Below are 11,869 nucleotides of genomic sequence, written 5' to 3'. Positions count from 1 at the left end.
AAAGGACCCGCGTTTTCCTAAGGGAATACGACTTGTTACAAGTTCACGCACAATTGAACTGTCTGTTGTATCTGTATCAGATAGTAAATCAGGTGTTGCTTCACGTGATGCATCGCTTACTCCCTCTCTTGTTGATGTGAAATCACTAAATCCTGAGTCAATAGTTTCTGCAATAGGACTGAGTAAGTCGTCAGTGCTCCGAGTACACTGAACTTCTTGCCCTGCCTCGGCTTTATCTTGCCCTGCCTCTGTTTTATCAATCAGATCTAAACTACGACTTCGCTTTGGTATAGGTAAATTAGTAGGCCGTCTAGTTGCGGGTGATGGTGATTGATTCATTCTTCGGCGGTTGTTCATTGGGGATGGAACAGGGCTGCCTTTACCTAACATACGGTATGGGCTTGAAAAGCGAGGTCGAACCGAGGCAGGGTCCGCTAGTCATTCTCTCACCTGACCATTGGCTGAAATGAGAGAAAAGTTCACATAAAAATATATACTAGAAATAAAATGAAAAATAACCTCCCAAAAAATAGAAGAACCTTAATAGTTGAAATAAATTCAAAGTCAGGAGCTATTTCCTGTATTGCTAACACAGCAAACTTATGCTTGAATGATAGCACACCTTTATATTATTCCCCAAATATGAGAGAAAAGCTACAAAACCAACATATCCTTGATAAAATACCGAGATAAAAGACAGATTCCGTTATTTTTAATTTGATCCACTTGGTGGAAGTGATGAAAGACTTGAGAGCCATGGCTAATTAGATCAAATCCAAGACAGATAGTCTCTGTGAGAGGCAAAGCTGGCTTAACTTTTTTGAGCTATACAAAAATGATTAATTTTACTTCGTGATGATAGTCTATCATCCATCCGAGAGGGATGAGTGAGTTTGAATGAGCTAATCTAAAAAAAAGACACAGCAATAAAAATTACAACAAATTTTACAAAAACAAAATACAAAAATTACTAGTATATTACGAGTATATTACATATTTTTGGTAAAGATCTAGAATTGGGCCTCTTCAGAAAGAGACATGCTAGATCAAAAAGGGGAATATTTTAGATTGCTAATTTTATGCTTATTTCCTTGGTTTGGTTCGTGTTTTTAACAAATCAACCCCAGACCCCCTATAAGCAAAAAACGATGGAATTCTTACTGTATAATTTGCAGCAAGTATCGATGAATCATATTTCCTCGTTTTTTCCCCATTTTTATCTGTTTTTGAATCAGTTTTTATTGATTATTCCGTTACTTTTTCCTACATAGCCTAAGGCTATGAAACCGTTAGAGGGGGACTGGGAATGCATTGTCAAAAACGCAAAATAAACTATGAAAATAAGCATAAAGCTAGCAATCTAAAAATGTGTCTCTTTTTGTTCTAGCATGTCTACTTCTGAAGAGGTCCAATTCTAGACCTTTACCCACATACTCTAATTAATTAGTGAATATTCCAGTTAATAGATACGAAAGTAAAGACAGCTAAGAGAATAAAAAAACAAATATAACAAATAAATAATTACATCATATCAAATAGAGTCCATCAGAGACATACCAAAAGCTTATAAATTTTTTTGTGTATATTCAAATAAGGCTTGTTACCAGTATCCCCCAAGGGTGCGTAAAAAGGGTGTGTAAAAGAATTTTTGTTCGGGGGGTTACTTCCAGGGGGGGGGGTAGAAAAAACTTAAAAACGCATAACAAATATATTTATATGCATTTTTGTTACGTTCTTACGCGTCAGACAAAAATTTTGGGAAAGGAAGGATCAATCCCGGTAGTCCCCCCCCCCCTTCCCTGGATACGGCTATGATTGTTTGTGACAGATTTATATCAGCTCGCACAAACAGAACTGCTAACTAAAAAGAATTTGTCCCTGGCAATTAAAATGGAACTTAAAAATATAAATTCAAAAATGGAACCCTCAAATGTAAATAATGTTTTAAAACAAATATTGAAAATTTTGAAAATTTTAATTTTCTTAATTTTCGGAATTTTTCGCAGAAAATATTTCAACATTTTCTTTCGACAACGTTTTGCACCGCTGAAGAGCTTTAATTTAGCTCTTTGGTAGCTCGTGGAAGCACGATCATTTGTAAAATTCTTACTAACCATTTTTTTCTAGGATGCCTATAATCTACATAAAATATTTCAAATTAACACTATTTAAAACTTGAAATAAATTGAGAGGGAGCAGTCAATCCAAACTTGTTCCAGCTAAAGGAAGGAACGGGGCCACAGTTAGTGATAAGGAAAGAGTTAAAGAGAGATGGGCAGAACATTTGGAGAATGTGTTAAACCGAGATAGAGAGGTTCCAGGTGCTGATAGTGTGGTAGATGAATTTCTTAAATATGGTGCCTCTGATGTTAGAAATAAGTTACTGAAGATTATGAATATGATTTTTGAAAAGGGGGAAGTACCTAATTATTTTAGGAAAACCTTAATTAAACCACTGTATAAGAAAAGTGATGAGTGAGTATGGTAATTATCGAAACATTAATCTAGTCCTTTAGGTAGCAAATTACTTAGTAATATGATACTTTCTAGACTAAAAGATGATGTAGACAAAGTTTCAAGAGAAGAACAGTGCGGTTTTACAAAAGGTAGAGGATGTGTCGACCAAATTTTCACTCTTAGGTTAATAAATGAGAAGTGCCTAAATTATCAGACACATTTAGTCCTCAGTTTTATATATTTTGAGCAAGCGTTTGATTCTGTTGATAGTAAAGCTTTAGCAAAGGTCTTATCCTTGTATGGTATACCAGACAAATACAATAAATTGATTAGTGCTATATGCGAGAATAACACTGCTGCGGTTAAGGTAGGAAATGAGGTTAGCTTCTGGCTGTGTGTTAAATGAGAAGTTAAACATGACTCTGTTCTATCCCCCCTTATATGGATCATTTGCATGGACTGTGTCTTAAGGAGCACAGGAAAGGCAATGGGAGAACATAGAATCAAATGGGGAGGATAAACTTCCCTGGACTTAAAAAATTAATGTTAAGAAGGTTTAAAAATTAATGTTAAGAAGACTAAGTCACTAAGGCTAGGAATAAGTGAAGATGAAAAGGTAACGTTGGGTAAAGAAAAGATTGATAAGGTGTGCAGCTTCACTTACCTTGGTAGTATTATTAGTAAAGACGGTGGGTGCAGTGGATGTTAAAAGTAAAATAGCCAAGGCTCAGGTTTTTTTTTCACAGTTAAAAAAAAGTTTGGAAGAATAAGAAGGTAAGTCTGCAAACCAAGATTAGAATATTAGAAGCTACAGTGATGATAGTGGTCAAATATGGCTCTGAAGCATGGCAGCTCCGAAAAGCGGATGAAGAATCGCTAGATGTTTTCCTGAGAGATTGCGTACGGATTGCTCTGGGCACCCGGCTGACTGACCGTATTGGAAATAGTAGGCTGCACGAAAAATGTGGTTGAATCCCGCATACTAGGGCTATACTGAAAGAAAGGTTGAGATGGCTAGGGCACGTAGTGCGGATGAAGGATGACAGATTGCTAAAGATTGTCCTTTTCGGTCAACCGTCTAGGGCTAAACAGAAAGCAGGTCGTCCTCGTCTTGGGTGGGAGGACAACATAAAGAAAGATTTAAAGGAAATTGGAACTTCCTGGGATGGTGTGAAAAGGGAGGCTTTCAATAGATTAGGATGGAGGAGGAGCATGCGCAGCTGTGTTGGCCTCAGGTGGCTCGGTGCTGCGGTGAGTTGTTAGTAGTAGTAGTAGTAGTATTAATAAATGTAAAAACAAATAGCTATTTTCGGTGATTCTATGGTCAATTTTATGCGTATATGATATGGTATTTATTAACACCAAACTTCTTTGTCGGCTATGGTAAACATAAAAATACAGCAAAATAAAAATTATAAAGAAAGACACACCCTTAAATCCAAATTAATTCACAAATAGATCACAGAAAATAGCCCCCCATGTGTCATACCTGTGCCCAATAACTTTCTCAACTTCTTAATCCCTATAAAACTTCTATCACTTAATATAACATCAAACCATTCCTCCCTTATATAGCACCCGGAAAATGTCCTCCCTCAGTCGATTTAAAACCTTAGTCCAGTTATTTTGGCGTAAAGACAATTCTCATAAGTGTTCTTTTCTAAACTTTTTTTTCGCGGAGACAAACCATTGAGACCGAATTTTTAATATGACAAGCATCAAAATAACTTTTTACTAAAACTGCGTATATCAAAGTAAATAAAAGTGTTGAAAGTGTCAGATTTTTTGACAATGAATAGTGGATATGTTTCTGTTTTAATTTAGCGTATGCTATAATTTTGTTACTATATCACATTTTTTTTTAGTAACAGGTTACGTATCAATGATTCTGGCTGCCGTATTTTACTGAAAACTTACTGTAGCAACAATTGCTGAAAATTTATAGCTAATTAAAATTATATAATCTAAATAATTATCAAGATTTTTCAACTCACAGAAACTACTCTTATGACTCGAGTTGTCACTCCAAGATTGGTTCTGATCCACTTACAAGCGTCAGCACCCCAAATAGTCAGTGAAGCAAAGAGAGAATTATCTTTACAATAAGACCAAATATGCGTGTTAGCTGAAACCCAAGGCTACCATTCAAGGGAAGAGGGAGTGTCAGCCTGAGACAGCATTGCACCCCTAAAAGGCTCTTAGGTCACGTTTTTATCAGCAAATAAATGGCAATGATGAAAGAACATTATACTTCATGAATTATATTTCAGAATGAATAATCGATGGAAAAAGTAAAGTGATGAATAAGCACGGAAGAGAGCGGCTTCGTTTTCTCACATACAACTGACACAAAAAACCAGAAAGAGAATTACTCACATAAGCCAATAATATCAGCAGAGCAGGGGAGCATCTTTCCAGAGTCATTACTTGCTGTTCTCGAATAAGTGGGCTTGATGAGCCGGGGATCAGGAGTTAGACTTTGAAGACTTTGCGAAGGCGTACTCATGCCGACATCATATCTGTCGTATCTGTTGGATATTAGGGACCCTTCACCTTCACGACGAATAAACTTATCAATCTTTTCAACACAAGCATCTTGGTATTCGTGAATCCACCTAAAAAGGGTCATTATGTTGTAATACCTTATTATGATCCTAACTATTTAACAGTATAAAATAAAAAATATATAATTAATTAGTGACACAAATTAGCCGTTTGATTAACTACAAATAATTACTGAATGTATAATTGTAATTCTCAATAAAAGTAAATAATATGGCGTTTGACTTTACAGTCCCTTCCGGCAACTGCTGATCTCCTTTTCATGACCATTCAGGCAGGAAGTACAATTCATTTAGAGCTGGGTCGACTCTGTCTGAGCCCACGAAGTCACGTCACAGAACCCCGTTTTAAGTTAAATAGCCAGCGACAGCAGGACTTGAACCCCCATCCTACCAAGCATGGGCACCTCTAGGAGGAGGAAGCGATGGCTCCTCCTGGGAAACACAAAGACATTTAGAAAATACACGGAAAGAGAAAAATAAGAAATGGTTGCATTTGAATCCTGGTAAATGAAAAATTCCTGGAAGCACTACCCCCCCCCCCCCATGGATGTTTTTTTTGCGGTGCTCTTGTTACAAAAGGCTTAGTTTCAGATAAAAATTTTAATGACAACACCTCCAAAGACTTAATGAAGACAATCTGAAGCAGTATAATACAATTCAGTATTTAGTAACAGTAATTAGTGCTGGTATATGATTTAGTAAATTAATACTGATGGTAGATATATTAAGTGCGCATATTCAGTATTACGTAATATTGCACATCTTCTAAATAGGGGAACAACCTAAAAATGAGAATTTTTGTGGAATACAAAAATTTTAAAGATTACAATATTTCGTTATAATGGCTATTGCTTGGCTTATAATTAGTTGTTATGACTGTCTTGGCATGTTTGTTCGATTTATTTTAGAGGGGGGGGGGTGGAAAGAGACAGCAGAAAGAGGCGAATCAAACCAAATATGTATGAAAACATGAAAAAAAATCGTAAAAATACTAAGACTTGGGTCTACAGTATTCAACTTTTAAAACTAAGTTTATGCGATTGGGAATAGCAATTATTTTGCGTAAGTAGAACTAAAAACAAAGTATTTACATCGATTCTGCGAAAGGTGACTAGTTAAGAGTTTGAACCACTTAGTGACAAGAGAATGTTTTCAAAACTCTGCTTTTTTAAATTCGTTTCGTTATTATTTTCCAAGCATCTCGAATTTAATGTCACACAATGAATCACAAATACGACTTTTCAGAAATGCAACAATACCTAAATGCCAACATTAATTCAGAAAAACAAAGAGGTCCTGTAGAATTTTTCTCGGTTTTCCAAACAAGTATCGATTCTTCTACTCCAAAACACGCTTATCATTTGATTTTTTTCGTGTACCCTGTTTGAACAGATAATAGAATAGTATTTTAAAGAATTTCGTCTTTGAATCCACCATCAAGGCCGTAGCCAGGGGGATGGTTAGAGGGTTTGAACCCCCCCCCACCGAAATGTTTGTCCGGCTCGTAAAAAACGTAGCAAAAATGAATATAAACAAATATTCTATGCGTTTTTTGAAGTTTTTTTTTTTACAAAATTAAGGAGAGATGGACTTTAAACGACTACTTCTGTTACCGTTTTGTCGAAGGACTAGCTTATATGTGTCTACTGGGTCCACAAAATTAGCACCATAGTCAGTATCATCAATTATTTTAACTCCAGTGTTTGTTGAGAGTCAGCCACTAGCAGTCGATAGCAACAAGTTCCGAGCTCTAAAGGGTCTTCGTCCTAAGTTAGTAAAGAAAGTATCAACTGGGGTGTCGTCACCCCTACCATATTTATTTGAACATTCCATCTTTTGAACAGAAAATGCCTCTGCAATAAAAAGAAGCTTCAAATTTTAAAATGGGAAAGCCGAGAGGAGCAAAGAACAACTGAACAATCAGTCTTGCATCAGCAGTAGTAAAAAAAAACGTCAACAGCTCGCTTGTCAAATATCAATCAGTCAACGGTATTTCATCAACTAGCAAACCCGACCTTCAACCTTAAATATACGTCAAGACAAAGCTCGTAGTATTTCTTCAGTTAATTATTGAAAGAGTTAACCCGGACGTTCCTGTAGACCTCGTAGTAACGGGTGAATATTTTCCATGAGCTGTTACACCAATATCTTCTTGGCAAGCTGACAGCAGCTTATATTAACTCACAAACGGTCATATGGTCTGTGAAATTGTTAATCCCTACGAACCAAATGATGACACTCTTCACCAAAGGTAGAGAATTTGTCATGTTTAGTTCTTATACAGCGTCCTAAGCGGAGTATTCCAAGTAGCAGTCCTTGGTTTCCGAAAGTGTCTGGATTCCCCTATTATAAGAATGATGTTCAGCAGCCCAAGATCTTCAAAAATAAGCCACAAAACGTCTCAAGAGGTGGTGCAAATAATCATACCTTAATACCCTCTGCCTAATACTCTAATACCCTCTGCCTAATACCCTAATACCCTCTGCGCTTCCATCCTCCGGTTGGAAGCGCAGTGATACGACGCTTACCCACAAACTAATAAGGAAAAAAAAAATCAATTTTTTTCAAGCACCACATTCAATGCAATCATGCCCAAGGAGAATCACAAAGGCAATATAAGCACAAGTGAAACTGCCAAATATATCCACAGGGATTTTCAAGAGACAATTGGAAAGGGGAAGGGAACGGGAAGACAAGTCATGTCACTTTAACTGAGCCGTCTTATCTACTATATCTGAAAACTAAGTTGAAGATTTACTAGGAAGCTAAAGCAGCGTGTCATATCCAAACATATTACGCCTTCCCTACCAATTCGCTGTTATGCAGTGGTGCTGTCCAAGAACATTGGAGAATAGTTCTCGAGCCATAAATGATTGCCACCGTATTTAAAGTCTAAATTTGTCGCTCGCGCTACTTTTTTAGAAATTTGGCATGTTATGGGCGCTAACAATGTGGCCATATCTACCTTCTACACCCTAATCTATTCCAAAGTACAAACTAAGGGACATAATTATTTTGCTTTTCCATTTTTTTTTACATTTTGTGGGGATTAATAGTAAATTTTAGTAACAACATGTGGTTTAGCTTACAAATATTTGTTCACATTTAGTAAGCATCACTGAATGTGTTTGGTAAATTTAACCTACTTTTGTTTAAGTATATTTGGCAAACCTAACCAAAAATTTTGGTGAATATTAATATATAAATACTAGTTTTTTTAAGATGTAATTGGTACCTATAACTACACAAACTTAGTAATATAATTTGGTAAATACTTGGCAAATTTAGCCTACTTAACTTAATTGTTTCTTGGTTAAATCTACTTTTATCTAATTATATTTCGCAAATTTAACTTAGTTCATGTGAGAAATAATAGTGAGTATAGCCTAATTTTGTTTTTTTGAATTTACTTGAACTTACTTTGTTATTATTATAGATTAGTGAGCACAAATAAACCCCAGAAAGTAATTTGACAGAAACCATCAGAAACACACGATGAGTACTAAACCATTTGCCTATTGTTTATCCTTTTGACCAATCCACACAGCTTAATAAATAACAAAATGTAACTAAACATATTTGTTAAATATTGATGGCTGCAGTTTACTTTGCCTACACATATTTGTTAAACGTGACTGAATACAGTTGGTAAATCAAACTTGTTAAATTTTTATTGTTAATAATTTCACTTAAGGTATATGTTCTCTTTGAAACAAGCAATTTTCCGACAATCCTGCACCTCCGAATCGCCCAAAAAGGACAAAATACTTGCATTATTGGATTTATTATTCTCATACCTATCCATTTGTCGAGCCAGAATTATGACATTACTTAGACTCTTTCTTAGGAAAGATTCTAAACTTGGTTAAAAATAGGGACGTTTTCCTTTTTCAAATTTTTTAACCAATTTTCAACGTATTTTCAATCTAAAAACATATGCACACCAAATTACATAAATTTAAATCGGCAGATTGATAGAAGTGAAACTCAGTTATGGAATGATATCAAAACTTTTTTTTTTATCAAAACCAAAGAAGATCATAAAAATAACATATTTTGGCTTTCGTGCGGGTCTTGGTGTTGGGAATGTACATGCAGTTTTCGTGTCTGTCTTAGCGAGGTATGAGAGACTGAAGAAACCTTTATATTTTTGCGCAATAGATATTTCTAAGGCATTTGATTCGATCCTATCCTCACAAGCTATTTAGCACTTTTAAGGAGTGGGGTAAACCCATTTATACGTATTCACGTATCTCTTCTATACTTATCCACGTCGAAAATCTTTGTAGCAGCCGAGTTAAAGGCCAATTTGCCAAAAAAAAACTTGGTCGGCTTTATAGCTTGTTTTTTGCTCCCCATGTGTTTTTTACGGTGCCATTATGGAAGTTTTTTGCCACGTCAGATCTTCAACAAATTCGGTCTGTCTTTTTCAAGTTTTGTAACTATCTTCTCCGTCTTCTTATTTGGTCTCGTAACAGTTATATCTTCAAACGTTACGGAGTTTTTGAGATATGTGATAAGGTGAATGTAATAGAAGGCAGAATCAGACAGCGATCTGAATCAGTCGTAGATTTTTCGTTGGGTTGTATTAATCGTTTTTGAGTAATTGTTAGCGTATTTTTTTAGCGTTTGCGATGATAAGTGTTTGATTATGTACGTTTCTTTCTCCATACTACTCTAAGTGTATTTTTGTATGTATAGAGGGCCCAAATAAATTATTATTATTATTATTATTATTAAAAAGTAATTAGGGAACGTAAACCTTAAAAAAAATTTCCTAATTAAGTTTTTCTGCTTTTTTTTCTCATCTTTATTTTATTATTTTTTCTTTTTTTTACAGGAATAACATGAGAATTTTAGTGTTTTTTAAATCTTCAAAGGATAACCTAAAATACCATGGTACGCATCCTAGAGGTAAAAATAAAAATCGAACTTACTTAACACCGTTAAATTTGACTATAGATCTCATATCTTCTGGCAGTTTTTCTGGCTCGGGCATTACAAAGCTATCAAGCACTGGTATAATGTTACAGTCTGATTTTAAAGCTTCAACGATTTCTCTGTGCACCCAATCCTTCCTCTCAAAATCCTCAATACACCTAAAAAAGGATCAACTTAGCTCAAAGCAACTGGAATGCAATAAGACACCAAGTAATGGTATTTTACATGATCTCGGTACTTCTCTTTGAGGGCAGAATCGTCGCTTTGGTTTGTCAGTTGGGACGGTCTCTGATTGGTTAAAAGTGATGTCATGTGATCTTTTTCAATCAGAGTCCTTTTGCGTGGACAAACTAATAAAAATAAATTGCAATAAGCTGTACTGAACGTGGATTTAGAACTTTAAAACTCGGGGCTGAAGATAATTATAATAACTTGTTTCTGAATGTTTTTAAGTTAACTGCATTGATTATTAGTGAAAACAGGGAACCACAGAGGATCAGATCTTCAAAGCAAGGTCCAACACAACAAAAACAGATCAGCTATTTAATCCTTCACAATCCTGACCAATTTTAGTTGGAAAAAAAAGTTTGGTAATAAGCTACCTGTTTTAACCAGCTTCGTTGATTTTTAGCCAACTTGTTTAAAAAATGCGTTTTTCTATCATTGCCCTCTCCCAACCCGAAAAAATACTGAGTAAAGAATTGGAAGAAGCAGCTCCAATTTCGTGCCATTAGCACGTGTCCCTCCTTGCTTTTAGTTCGTGAATCCAATATTTCAATTTAGACATCAAAAACCAAGTTCCTGGTAACAATTGCCCCCCCCCCCCCTCTTGGAAAATTCTCTGACAACGCCGAAGATGCCTCCCATTTTTCTGCCTTTTGTGCTGGTAAGCATATGAATGAAATCTCTTATGATACAAGGAAAAAAATTTTCTGCAATAAGGAGGGAGCTATCACCACGCAGCATCTATATTCAGACTTAGTGCAAATAAAGGGAAATTAGAGATCGATGTATACAATTGATAGAAGAAGTTACTCAATCACAAAAAATCATTCACTATATAGGTGGTCTTTTAAGGGATGAAGAAAGCGTTAAGAGGAGAAAAGAGTTAGTATCCTGGTATTAGAATCAGCACTTAAGGAGTGGGAGTGTTTTTATTTGTTCTTAAAATAAGTTTGACATTCTTAGCGTAATTTTGAGCAACAGGATTACGGAGTCTCGATTGTGATCTGGGAAATTTTAATAAAAAGACAAATTAAATTACGCTTAATGAAGGTTGACAATTGTCCCAATTTAATACGTTTTTATTTTGCCCGTTTTAAGCTTTAATCACTTGGTACAATCTTCATTTATTATAAAAAAAAATATAATAAAATAGTTATATAAAGTAATTTAAATTATATAAAAAATTATATACAATAATAAAGGTTTAGATCTAGAGAAGAAGAGATAGTGAAGAGGAAAGAAAGGAAGATGTCAGTCTGATGCTACTCCCATGAGACTGAAACCTATTTTTTTGCATGGATTAAAACCCCTGAAAAACCTTACCTATCTAAGGATCCAGGTGTTAGGACTAGAATAAACGTTTTTGCTTTCTTGATGCTTTCCAAGAGGTTATTATCAAATTTTCCAGCCTCCAATCTATCTACATCTATAAATACAGTTAAACCCCGCAGTTGAAGGTGAACTTTTAGCAAACTGGCTAGTTGAGATCCATTTGAACGTCTGTAGCTGATAAACACATCGAGCGGTTTTTCTTCAATGATGAAATTATCGCCTTCATCCTCGCGAAGAAACTCCAGCATTTTCTGTCTATGTATGCTACTGATGATGCCACACTCCCTTAGTTGATCTTCACTTAGCGCCCTGAGAAATATTTCAATTATAATCTATTTATTCAAAGTTTA

At 35.4% G+C, this 11,869-nt stretch overlaps 1 protein-coding gene across 6 annotated transcripts in view; it reads right to left on the bottom strand.

The window, feature by feature from the left end:
• Positions 1 to 321: 321 nt before the first annotated feature.
• Positions 322 to 11,869, bottom strand: part of Sarm (sterile alpha and armadillo motif) — a 287,951-nt gene continuing 276,403 nt past the window's right edge. For all 6 annotated transcript variants that reach the window (XM_089086326.1, XM_089086327.1, XM_089086329.1 and 3 more), the window contains 4 exons: positions 11,511 to 11,828; positions 9,959 to 10,120; positions 4,834 to 5,072; positions 322 to 461 (listed from right to left, as the gene is read on the bottom strand). In XM_089086326.1, coding sequence (XP_088942452.1) covers positions 439 to 461; positions 4,834 to 5,072; positions 9,959 to 10,120; positions 11,511 to 11,828 — 742 coding nt within the window. In that variant the 3' untranslated portion in view covers positions 322 to 438. The remainder of the gene's footprint in view (positions 462 to 4,833; positions 5,073 to 9,958; positions 10,121 to 11,510; positions 11,829 to 11,869) is intronic.

The sequence above is a fragment of the Artemia sp. Qi Xiang Cuo genome, chromosome 3 (genome assembly GCF_049724085.1).
Source record: "Artemia sp. Qi Xiang Cuo chromosome 3, ASM4972408v1, whole genome shotgun sequence".
Classification (NCBI taxonomy): domain Eukaryota; kingdom Metazoa; phylum Arthropoda; class Branchiopoda; order Anostraca; family Artemiidae; genus Artemia; species Artemia sp. Qi Xiang Cuo.
This window is presented reverse-complemented; position numbering and strand designations above follow the sequence as displayed.